The sequence below is a fragment of the Hirundo rustica genome, chromosome 16, assembly GCF_015227805.2.
Source record: "Hirundo rustica isolate bHirRus1 chromosome 16, bHirRus1.pri.v3, whole genome shotgun sequence".
Taxonomy (NCBI): Eukaryota; Metazoa; Chordata; class Aves; order Passeriformes; family Hirundinidae; genus Hirundo; species Hirundo rustica.
The window spans coordinates 4,214,848-4,227,546 of NC_053465.1; the positions used below are offsets into that span (position 1 = coordinate 4,214,848).

Consider the following 12,699-nt stretch of genomic DNA (forward strand, 5'->3'; position numbering starts at 1 on the left):
CTCCAGAGTACTTGTAGTTTTATTTAAATGGCAACTGCCTTTAAACCTGGAACAATCTGCTCCAAACTTTGAAACTGAGGATAAAGATAAAAGGAAAAAAAAAAAATAGATTTTTGATATATATAAGGATTTATCTTTGTTGTGATAGTGTCACTCAGTTATTCCTGCCTCTGTGGAAGTGCTTCATAAAAAAGGGTCTACATTAAGTTCAATACAATGATGGCATTTATTTCATGTTATATAACAAACTCAGAAATACTTATTTAAAAACAAAATAAACCCCATAATCCAGTAAGACTGTAAATTGGTGGGGTTGGAACAATCTTTTCATTATTCTTGTCTGCAGAGCTCAATACAATGAAGCCTCAGTTCTTCGCTAACGTCTCTAGGTGTTAACACAATGCCATTAAATCTACCCAATAGCCAAAGATGCAGCCAGTGGATTTATGTGTCTCATTCCTTGGGAAACGTGCAAGTCCAACAGAATGGTTTAATGGCCGGATTTTTCAGCTGCAATGTCTGATTTTGCACGTACATCAGATAATATGCATCTCTTTATGCAAATTGCTGCCGGATTTACAAGCACAAAACACTCGTGCCTGGGAATTCCTATTTGTGGCGTTGACCTGGAGAAGAAAAGGATGGGATTTGGGTGCCAGTCTTCTGTGAGATTGACTGAAGTTTCACTTTCTGCCCCTGTGTTGATCTGCCTTTATTTTTACACCAGAAATTTGCTAGTTTAGTGGAGTTAGCTTCCTCTGCTACTGATGTGGATGTGGATTAGTCCTGACAAGCCTATTTTCCTCTAAAAAAAGCAGGCCCAGGCTCAGGCTGGTTCAGAGATAGGGCTGAGGAGGCAATCCTGGCACTACAATTTCTCTACCCTATCCTGAGTTTTTCACCTCTGGATATATCAGGTTTTTTCCTTCCCAGTACCTAATTTTTTGTAGATTTGCTACTACTCCCTCATGCCATGTTTTCTTCACAGCTTGGGCTCTGCTCTCCTCACATGATACACTCATAAACCTCTGGACACAGATCTTTCCTGTGAACACACTTATTCTTCCTCATGGGATACTCTTGGTTTTCACTTGGGCATGTTAGTCTTTTGCCCACTGAACACACCTTTTCAGAGGTGTGTTAATTTTCCCCTGGATATGCTGCTCGGTCCCTTGTGGGCACATGTAAAGAGGGCTAGAGGAAATGACCTTAAATTGAGACAGGGGAGACTGAGATTATTTATCAGAAAAAATTTCACTGTTATGGCGGTCAGGCATTGTTGGAAGAGGTTGCCCAGGGAGGTGATGGAATCACCATCTCTGGAGGTGTTCCAGAGCTGTCTGATCTGGTGCTGAGTGATGGTTTGGGGGTGACAGCAGCAGTGCTGGGTTAATGGTTGGGCTTGATGACCAGGGAATCACAGAAACTGAGCTGGAAGGGGCACTGAAGATCTCCAAATCCAACCCCTAAGTGAATGGCGGGGATCAAACCTTGGCATCATCAGCACTGTGCTCTGACCAGCCCTAAAGATGTGAACCCTGAGGGCTCCATGATCTGCTCCATCATCTCTGCATGCACTGGTTGGTTGTTTTGGGGTTCCTTCCTACTAACACGGCAGCTTTCCACGACAATTTGGACATGTAAGTTTCTTCTTTGGACAGACCAGGCTTCCACACGTTGTGGAGCATGGCAGGGCACCGAGAGACGAAGTGGCAGAGCCACCAAAACCCTGTCCCTCTCCACCATCATCACCATCATCATCATCATCATTGATGATGCCTTGGGAAGTCTGACCTGAAACAGAGACTGGACAGAGCTAGAGAATAAAGTAGATATTTTTTGAACAGCTTCTAGGATCCGCCTTGGGTAGGACAAGAACCTGGCCAGGGCTACACCCAAGGTGGACTAAGAATGGTCACAAAATGGACACATGGTTATGAGGTCTCACACTCTTGTAAGTTTCGGTCCATTTGCATTTTGGGGTTTAATTGTCCAGTTACATCTCCAGGCTGTGAGGTCCCATCCTTCTTGTTCCTCCCTCCAGCCACCCTTGTTTGTGCTTTTGGGCTGAAAGTTGTCCTTGGTGTGCAGCAGGAAAAGGATTTGTTTTGTGTCCCTGCTGTGTGCAGAGAGCTGAGTGACACTGAATGTAACCTCTGAACCGCACCCTGGGCAGCACAGAACCTGAAAAACACAAAAGCTAAACCTAAGGCATCCGCATCACCACCACCATCACCACCATCATCGGCATCATCACCACCACAATGGCCATCACCACCACCACAATCACCACCACAATCACCACAATCATCACCACAATCACCACCACCATCACCACCACCATCACCACCATCACCACCACAATCACCACCATCACCACCACCATCACCACCACAATCACCACCACCATCACCACCATCACCACCACCATCACCACCACAATCATCACCATCACCATCACCACCATCACCACCACAATCACCCCAATCACCACCACCACCACCACCACCATCACGCCCCCGCTGCCCGCGCCGCGGGCGGTGCCTGTCCCTTTAAGCGGCGCGTGCCCGCGCGCGGGGCGGGGCGCGGCGGCGGCGCGCGGCGGGCGCTTCACCTGCAGCCCGGAGCGGCGGCGGGACGCGGCCGGCTCCGCTGCGCTCCGCTCCGCACCGCTCCGCCCGCCGCCGACATGAGGGCCGGCCCGAGGCGGCGGCTGCTGCTGCTGCTCCTCCTGCCCGTCTGGGGCTCGGCGGCGGTAAGTGGGGCGCCCCGGGGAAGCGGGGCGTGGAGCCGTCCCCGCCGCGGCTCCTCCGCGCCCGCCGCGGCAACTTCGGGCTCGGGGCGTGAGGATGCTGGTGGGTGCGCGGAGCTCCTGCCGCTGCCCCCGCCGCTCCGCCGGTTCGCTCCCCATCCCCCCATATTTTAGAAACCGAATCGCCGCTGTTGCAGTTTTTAATTGTTGGGTTTTTTCTTTTCTGAGCCGCCGCTCAGGTGCCGCCGCGGTACCGGCACAAGTTGCCCTCCGAGCTGCGCAACGCCGGAGAAACTTCGGGGGCAGCGGCGCGTCCCGGCGCGGAGCCGCTCCGAGCCCCGCGGAGCCCCCGCGGCCGCTCCGCGCCGAGTCCCGCTCCGCGCTGCAGCCCCGAACTTTTATTTTTACGAGCCCGCAAGCCCACCGAGCGGGCTCGGATCGTGCTCGGGAACGGGGGGATGATGCTCTGAAAAGTTCGGGATTTTTTACGGCTTTATTCCCACGCCGCCTGAAATTGAATGGTTTCCGTAGAACATCAACAAGCGCCTTGAACGCGTGGCTGCAGTGTTACCGAGCGAGCCGGGCGGCTGCTGGCTTTCGGGCTGGGCTGGCTGCGGGAACAAGAGCCGCTTATTTTTCTGCCTCGATCGCCCGGTGCCAAGTTGAATCCGTGAGGATGTCCCGAGCCTTTTGCGGAGGCTGCTGGGTGCTCAGCAATAGCCCCGATGCGCTCTCGTTTGGCCAGCACCGCTCTATTAAAGGGGCGATTTCAGATTCAAAGCCCGCTATCCTCGGTGAGACCCTTTGAAACGTTTCCTAATGGCAACATCTTGCCAGCCACGGTCAGACTCCAACAGAGCCGCCGCTTCCTTGCGCTTCCCATGCAGTAGCTGGCATCCGTCTCCCGAGCGTGATTTTAAGCCGAGTACATTGGCTTGCGTTCCGCTTACTAAGCGCATCCGAAAGCACCCTTCTCTCCTCTTCCCTCCTCTCTCTCTAATGCATCGCTGTGTGTGTGCGGCTGTGTTTGGGGGGCCCGGGGGGCTGCGATGCTCCCCCCGGGGAGGCAGGTGCACGCCTGGAGTTGCACTTTGCCGGGGAAGCGCCGCTCCCGGTCCCCCGGCTTCAGCCGGCGCTGCCGGGTCTGGAGGCGGCGGAGGTGCCGGCAGCATCGCTAAGCGATGCTCTGGCTGGCTCTGCCGACAGCCCGGGCGCGTTAGAAATCCCCTGCCACCAGCACTTGTTAGTGCGTAAATCACCTGGCACTCGCTCCGCATAAATCACCGGCTTGTGTGCTGTCAGCGAGTTCCTTTGGAGCTGGGGTCCGGGACCTTCCCTGCCGGGGAATCCCGGGGAGCCTGGGCTGCTGGGACTGGGCTGTCCTGTCCCTGTGGCGGGGGCTGGATCCTCTGCTCAGTCCAAAGTTGCGGCTGAGTGTTTCGTTGGCTGCTTCGCTCTGGCTGCTGGCACGCTGTGCGCGGTTCTGTGCCTAGTTACATTTTTAATTGGGATCCCCTCCATCCCTTCCCAAGAGCAGAGCTTGGACGGTCCCAGAGGCAGCAGCAGGCAGGGCTTGGGATGCTGCTGCAAGGGTGAAGGGGAAGGAAGGGTGTCCTCAACCGGTCGCAGGCTCCCGTGTTTCTCCCCCTTTCATGCTGGGGTCTCTCCGGTTTCTCAGCAGCAAACCTCGGTGGTTTGGATGTTGCAACATCAGGCCTTTGCGAGCACAGCGCCTTGATGAATTGCTGCTCTTTGTTTCCTCCTCTCTTCTGACAGTGCCCAGTATTCCAGTCTTCCTACTAACAATGCTCTCTTGTAGTCAGGCAACTATTGCTGGCCCATTTTATTTTTTGCAGCTACAGTATGGATCCTCTCCAACAGACAGGCACTGTAACACAAGCAACTTCTGCTTGCACACTACTTTACTGTTCAGGTTTGCTCATGGCTAAACGTGCCATCACTGGGTGCAAAACGTTTTCCCAAATGACAGAAGTCACGGTGTGCGTTTTCCTTGTTTTGCTTTTGTAGGCACACAATGGGGATCTTACAGTGAGACCCACATGTAAGCCTGGCTTCTCAGAGCAAGACTACACAGCATTCATCTCCCAGAACATCATGGAAGGGCAGAAGTTACTCAAAGGTAAGTGGAATAAAAAGCTTAATAGCTTCTGCAATAACTGTGTTTTCAGGAGGTGAAAGGAGGCTTAAAGATGCTGGTTTTGATGGTGAAATTGTCTGCAGAATTATGTTTGTAGGAGGATGAAACACTAAGTGGTTTACCTGAGCACAGTTTTGAATACAGATGAATCATTCCAGGTCCGCGCGCCGTCTGCTCCAGGTGGATTGTTTGTTACGCTGTGCGAGGTCATCGCTCCACTCTTGAGTCTCCCACTCCCACCCTGTCTGAAGGAACTCTGCATCTGATATTTTAGAAAGTATTTTTATGTATGAAATTCAAAGATCCCTAAATTATCTCTGCTTTGAAATGGATGATAAAGCAGACGTTGTTGTTGGAAATGTGGTAAACAAGCCTACAGACATTCTGTTCACAAATGTGGCATTCATTTTCATTACTGCCCCACTGACAACATGAAAACACAGGCGAAAAGAAACTACCAATTAGCTTTATAGTAATTGCAGGATTATAACCACTTTTGTTATTGAAACTCTAAGAGGTCTTCATAATCCGAATAACAGTAGATTATCCTGTGTATTGATCAGTCTCCTTTTCAAGTTAAAAATAATTGAACTCTATATTTGCATGACACAAAAAAATACTTTATTCCAGGAGAACTTTTGAAGATCAGAACCCCACTGCCCCCCCAGCACCCCAGGAAGTTGGGGAGCACATCAGGGCTTGGTGCTCTGTTCAAGGCTTTATAAACCCTTTGCGGTGTTTTCCGGAGTACATTTTGCTCACATGCATGTCTCTCTGCCAGAAAGCTGGGATTTCTGTCTTCCTCCAGAGCTAACACCTGCTTCATTACTTTGATTTTTCTAAGAAGAGAGGGAGAGTTGTCAGTGTTCTCTCTGGCTTCAGCAGAATCCAGGACTGGACATTTCTGCTCTGCATGAGCTGGCAATCACTTTTGTTTCGGTGCCCAGCTGCCTTAGTGTTGCTGTTCAGGAATTCTCTTGACCAGCCTGGCATTAATTAGTAGACCTTGGGGAGTTTATTTTTAGTTTGAAGGGTAACCAAAGAGGGAATTGAGATGGACAAGCTCAAGATTATGCAACCCTAAAGAGACCAAATGCCAACAGTTTACACGCTTTGTAGCAATTTTTCCAAAACGTAAAGGCGCCTTTACAGGTCAGTCTGGAAACTGAATAGATTTCATGCTCTTTTAGCTTTGCAAATTATTTGATAAAAAATGTTCTCTGAGTACTGTAGAAAGCCGTGTCGTAAATATATTTGCTCAGAAGAGTGGTTTTTTTGCAGTTTAGTGCTTGATAAATTGTGCTGTGTTTATGGAGGTGGACAACAGGGCTGGAACAGAAGGGTCTGTTCAGAGGCATTAGATGGCTGTGACTTTCAAAACATCACACTGGCTGTCATTTCATTGCTGGTTTAACTGATAATTTTTAAATATGAAATTATATTTACGCACGCTGTCAAGTTGATTTGAATGAAAATATATTTCTATTTGATTTTATCCTTTAGGGACCAGTTGTAGTTTTACATTAGTCATGGCAAACCTGCCTCTGATTTAGGGCTGAACTCACCCTGGGGACATTATATATCCATTCCCCACTTGTAAGATTCATGTCCTGGTAACATTGTCACAGGTTCCATGATTTAAAAGCATTTTCTCAACAAAAGGAGGAAGATAAAAAGTGCAAGTGCTGTGGTTGCTAATAAGTAAACTATCATCTTTGCACCTTTTAATCTACAGTCAAATACATGCTGTTGTTTATCATAGGAAGCAAATATATCTAATTAATTTATACAATAATAGGCAAGAAGATTCTTCTTCATGTTTGTGTTGTTCTTTAAATATACTCTAGCATGTAAAATTGGTAGTTTTCCAGTTTAGGTTTAATTTTACTTCCTAGCACTTGATGTGTCTGAAGCATAAAATGTTTATCTCTTTTCTTCCATCTGGGTGAAGTATTGTACAATAGTTCAGACCAAAAATGGGTTCAGATTGCTTACATTATCATGTTTGATAGATTGACATATGTACTATTTCACACCATCTTACCACGCACAGCTCTGCTGCCAGCTACCACCATCTTATTCATCAGCATTCAGTAATTCATCTGCAGGCCAAATGGGACTGTTTGCCTGAATTAAAAAAAAAAAAAAAAAAAAAGTAGGCAGAAATTCACCTGTCAGTGCTTTCATGGAATCTAGGGGGTGGAAAAAAGCATGTCTGTAGCTTGGGTGGATCTCGGGGGATTTCACGGAGCAGACATGAGGTTTTTATGGATAATGCTCACCGTGTCCTTAGGAAGGAGAGGTGGGCAGTCCTGGGACAGATTATCCCTAAAGGTTTATCCATGAGAAATCAGGGAGCATGCAGACCTCAGCATGGTGGTGAAATTCCTCCACACAGTGGGGAGGTTTGGATGTTCCGTGGTTCGGGATGAGCTGTGTGGCAATAAATAAACCTAGCATTTCCCTTTTAAGCTTTGCAATATCCAGCTCTCAAATGTATGCACTGTTATGAATGCATCAAACTGAAAGTGTTTATAGTATTCTAGGTTTGAATCAAGTTAAACAGAAAATGACTGCTTATAATTGGTTTATTCCAATGGAAATAGCTTAGCCTTAATTTGACAACAAGAGCTTTTTCAGAGTCATTGTTTTATTGTAAGTATGCCGTAAGCTATTAGCTACTACTTTGTGGTTCATCTTATTTGCCTGAGTCAGCTCTCTAACATGCTCAAAACATACAGATTCTAGCAGGAGCTATTTGTTACACAGTAATTAACTTGTTTATGATAAATGGATGGGAGAAATGTCACGGCATTTTGTTTTATGTATAAATGAAAAGCATCTGCATTCTAAGAATTTCATGTTAATTAGACTTAAAATAGTTTTCCCCAGTAATGCCACAAATACCGCGCGCTGCACATCACTGCCAGCACTGTGGCCTGATGATGGGGTGGTAGCTGAGGTGATTTGTGGAGCCAGTGCCTTCCTCAGAAATGCCATCACTGCATCTCTTAATGAAAGCCACTGGGGTGTAATCTGTTAGACTTTTTTTGTCTTTGTTTTTGTTTGCAGGATAATAAACTTAGTCTTGATCACTGGTGCATGATAACGTTTAAGATAGCTTCCTTAAGTATTCTTTAGCCTAAGGGAAAGACCTCTATGTGTGCAGTATGGCAGAGGACCATTGCGGCACAGGGATCTTTTCCTCTTTGTTAATTATTCACGTTAACTTAACATGGTGAGAACATTGGCCCTGAGGGGTGGGGAGCAGGGACATGTGGGGCTGCACTGAAGCAGTTCAGCAGTGTCCCCAGGGGATCTGATTCCTGATGTGAACTCAGTGTTTGGGAGTGATGAGGACCAGCAGCCTCTTGGGGAGGAAGGAGTAGGATGCTGAAAGTGGTGTGCAATATGATACTCATGCCATTGGCTTTTTGCACTTTTTGATTTTTTTTTTTTTTGTAGTGTTTTTTAAGATTATAATTAATCAAAAAGGACATTTTTTGAAATGAGAAGTTCAGGCTGAATTGGCGCGCTGTGAGACTGGGAGTGGGTGGAATGACATCAGGGTGCTGAATGCGTGATTGCTCCAGTGTGGCTCCAGCACCTCTCAGACACACCTAAACAAAACAGCTCACAGCAGACAACACGAGCAGATGAGAGGTACAGCCACTTTTTTGTGTTCTCTGTGCATCCCTTCATCTGCAGTGACCCATGGTTCTTTGCCCACCCCGAGCAGTGCCTGTGCTGGTGGAGCAGGGGAGCTTCACTTGCATGGGCAGCCACGTTTGGGGACAAATCACAGTTTATTTTCATATGGCGAGATGAATAATCTCTGCCAGCATGTTCTGCTCTAAGCAAAGGTTTGAAACCGAAGGTAGCCAAGCTCATGCAAATGCATAAAAATGTAATTGCTTCCATTCTAGGATTTTTTTTACTAGCATAATTTTTGGTTTAAAACAAAATACATACAAGCTCTGTTGGAATACCTCTTTTTTTTTTTATTGTTATTAATAAGAATTCACTATGGAGATCATCGCTTGTTAGTTTTTTAGTGGCAGGATGTTCTTCGTGGTATAAAGCTTTTTGTTCTCTCAACTGAGATTTCAGAATCTCCATTCTTTTTAGCTCTTGTCACATCCAGTATTAAAACTGGCTGTGAATACTGTTTAGAAAATACTGACTGCATAAACCAAAGTACCCAGCATCCACAGTCTCCCTGGGGTAGTGGAGAATGCTGTAGATGGTGTAGGCTTCCCACTTTTCCTGGGTTTCGAGTCCAGAAAATCCCCAGGGACGCATCTGCTGTCAGTTTTGGCAGGAGCTTGGTTCCCACAGGCAGGTCAGTGTGTCTCTGAAGAGAGTGGGGATGTCTGAGGCTTCCCTGCCCACAGTCATGCCTGTGCCCTCTGGTGTGTCCTACGGCTGCTTTTGGAAAGGGAAGAGCCTGAGGAATGTTGGGATTTGTTCTGGTGCTGGGTGAGGTTGTTGAGCAGCTCTTAGGGTTGCTCGGTGCTTGCAGCAGCCTCCTGGAGTAGCCAGTGCCTTCTCCGAGCTGCTCAGAGTAGAAAAAAGCAGAGAGGGTTTTCCATTCGTGTTTTCATTATTTTCTGGTCTGTGATTCTGCATGGAAAGCAGTTACTGAAGCTACTGTACGTGTAATTAGCTTCACAGTTCCCTAATAAAATCTAAAAGTAGGAGAGCGTCCGCTGGGAACCCAGAGCTCTTGTCCTCACCTTTCTTCATTCCTTCCTTGGAGGAAAGAGAGGCAGACAGGCATCAGCTCTCTGTGCTCAGCTTGTACAAGCTCCAGTGAAGCTGCCTCTCAGAAAACACTTCTCACATTCTGCAGGACAGCTTCTTTTCAAAGCAGTTTCTCGTGATGGGCATGTTGCAAATCAAGACCACAATTTCCATCACGAGTTCCAGGGGAGACCCCAGAAGGAGCTGTTGCAGATCGGGGAGCTGCTGATGCCTATGTATTTTTAATGTTGTTCTTCAGATCTAACTTCTGACACAAGAATGATGTTTAAGATGACATTTTTATCTAAATAAAATTGCAGTTAATGAGACTGGAGTAGTCAATAACACTCTGTAGAGTTAATCCCCTTACACTGTTTAATAACTGTATATATTGCTTTCTAGTTCAGAGCTTTGAACCAAATTCCTCAAACCCAAGCAAAATTACATTTTTCTGCATTCTGGGGAGTTAACTGATTTATATCTGAATAAATCTGCTTCTCCAACAACGGACTTGAAGCTTCTCTTCTTTTTTCAGGGATTTGTCTGTTAGAAAATTGTGCTGCTTCAAATTAGGCATTCTAAATAGATATTGAGGAAGAAGATGAAACAACAAGTTCTGTTGAATAATTTATTCATTTCTTTATTTGTACTTAGGCTTTTAAGAAATAAGCTGTGTCTGGAACAGCATCAATTAGTTATTTATTGTGAAATACCTGTTGTTTTGAACACTAAGCTGATCACTTTAGGTCTTTTAAGCTTGGAAAATGTTAATTTTAAAGTCAGTTCTTTGTACAGGAATTGACTATCGCTGACAGAGCTCATGAGCTCTGATCTCGCAGAGCAGATGCTGAAAGCATTCTGGAAATTACGGTTTTTGCATGTGGCAATTGAAACTTATTTATTCTAGCAGTGAAATATTTTCTTGCCTAATTTTCATTGACCTAATGCCAGTTCTCATTGCCTAATTTCATTGATATTTATGTGCAGGCCTCCTTCTGACTTAATTTCTACCCTGGAAATGAGTCTCATGTTTTTTTTAGAGGGAGCTTATTTCATTGCAAACTCAAGCTGGGGAAGTGCTTGGTTCCACAGCAGCATGTGCACAGCTCATAGAATATTTTAGCAATATAGATAATACTTAAAAGTCTTATTTGAAGGGCAAGAAAAGATTAAAACTACAGAGGATAGGATTTCATTGGAAATCTGCTGCTTAATGTTTCTCATAGAAATAATTTGAGTAACACAGGGAAAGAAGGGAGTTTCTGTTTCATTTGAGGTTACTGGTATATTCAGAATTAGGGCCAGCACTGTATCAAGTGGAATTTTTTTCATTTTCAGCAAATGGAAATAGTAAGAACTAAGACTAGAAAGTGGTGTTTGAAAAGCAAAGACCCGTCCTTGCCTCTGGGAACTCCAGCTTTGAGTGGTTTGACAGGGGGCTGATTCCAGACAGATTTCCCCAGGATCCTGATGTGGAGCACTGCAGGAGTGCAGGAGGAATCTCTGCAGGCTCGATGGAATTGACCTGTATCTCTTTTTGTGTATGTAAACCTCTTGCGCCCTAGCCAAAGAATCTGAAGAGGATTTGGCTTCACATTTTGGTGCCTACATGACACCCAGCATTGCTTTTCCAGAAGTGTCCTTGGCCAGCCCTGCCAAGGCAGGGATTTCTTACTGCTCAGGGTGCCGTGATGTATTTGTTTAAATACTTTGTTTTCATATTTATTTATTAGTATTTCTGAAAGGAGAGGCTGAGAGGGCTGGGATTGTCTAGCCTGGAGAAGAGAAGACTTTATAATTGTGTATAAATTCCTTATCAGAGTGTGTTGAGCTGAGGTGCACAGAGGAAGGGCAGAAGAAAATGGGCACCAGCACTGAAATGCAGGACATTGCACTTAGATGTGGGAAGAAGCTTTCAGTATGAGGCTTGCCAGATGCTGGAGGAGGTTTCTCAGTGATGCCATTAAGTTTCTGTTCGTGGAGATGCTTAGAAGCCGCCTGGACGTGGTCCTGGAGCCTGCTTTGGCTGTCCCTGTGCTGAGCAGGGGCTTGGGCAAGCAGCTCTGCAGCCTGCACTGGGCTCTGACCCTGGGAAACACTGCAGGTGAACAGGTGAAAAAACAGAGGGATGAACTGAGCTTCTCTTCAAATATAAACCCCACAGCTTTAAATAAAAACATTGCAACAGCCTGCAAAACATGACCTGTACTGGGAAATGGTGTTTCTCTAATTTCTTGGAAGCACCACCTCCAAAGAGGGAATAATTGAAACACCAGGGACCAGCATTCAGCTGTTTGCTTCCATTAATGTCCAGACTTAACCTAGGCATAGTTTGTCTCCTGGCAGAAGGAAATTTACACTTACATTGAAAAAGCACTCAGTTTCCTCTTTATTTTTAGCAGAATGAAAGAAAACATGTGGAGTTACTGTTTAACCCAAAATATTTGTCTTATAACCAGCTACTTCGCTTCTTTCAGGGGGATGTTTGTTTCCTAAGCAAGTTTTCTGCGACACGAAAAACGCTTGGGCTGAACAAGATCTCTCTTTGCCACAGGCCTGCGATTTTTCTTGTTTAGATTCATTACCCCTAATTTATTGGTTAATTTTGGATTGCAGTTGCACAGAGGGAGCAGGAAGTGGCAAATGCTCTGGCATATGGGCTGCGCTGTCACTGGGAACACCCAGCTGCCCGTGACCCCAGGCTGCAGCATCCACATTCCCCTTTCCCGCTCCTTTCCAATGAAAAAAATCTCTCTTTTTTTTTTTTTTTTTTTTTTTTTTTTTTCCCATGCCCTCGCTGCTCTGCTGCCACTGTTGCTCCCCACGTGCCAGGGTTCTGTCACAGAGAGCCAGTGGCAGCAGCTCAGTGCTGCGCTGGTTGTGCTGCTCGCAGGGGTCACATCAGCTGCAGCCGCTGTGTGCAGCACACAGAGCTCCTCCAAGGACCCCGCAGATATGTACGGGCCACCCATGAAGGAGAAAAAAAAAGTAAAATAGATGCCTTTTCTGCTTTGAAATGAGCCAGTTTTTTATGTTTTCATCGATA

General features: G+C 46.2%; 1 protein-coding gene across 1 annotated transcript in view; it reads left to right on the top strand.

Annotated features, from left to right (window-relative positions):
* Nucleotides 1–2,652: 2,652 nt before the first annotated feature.
* CDH4 (cadherin 4) overlaps nt 2,653–12,699 on the top strand; it is a 419,139-nt gene continuing 409,092 nt past the window's right edge. The window contains exons 1-2 of the mRNA XM_040079951.2: nt 2,653–2,755; nt 4,781–4,892. Of these exons, the coding sequence (XP_039935885.1) occupies nt 2,690–2,755; nt 4,781–4,892 (178 nt within the window). The 5' untranslated portion in view covers nt 2,653–2,689. The remainder of the gene's footprint in view (nt 2,756–4,780; nt 4,893–12,699) is intronic.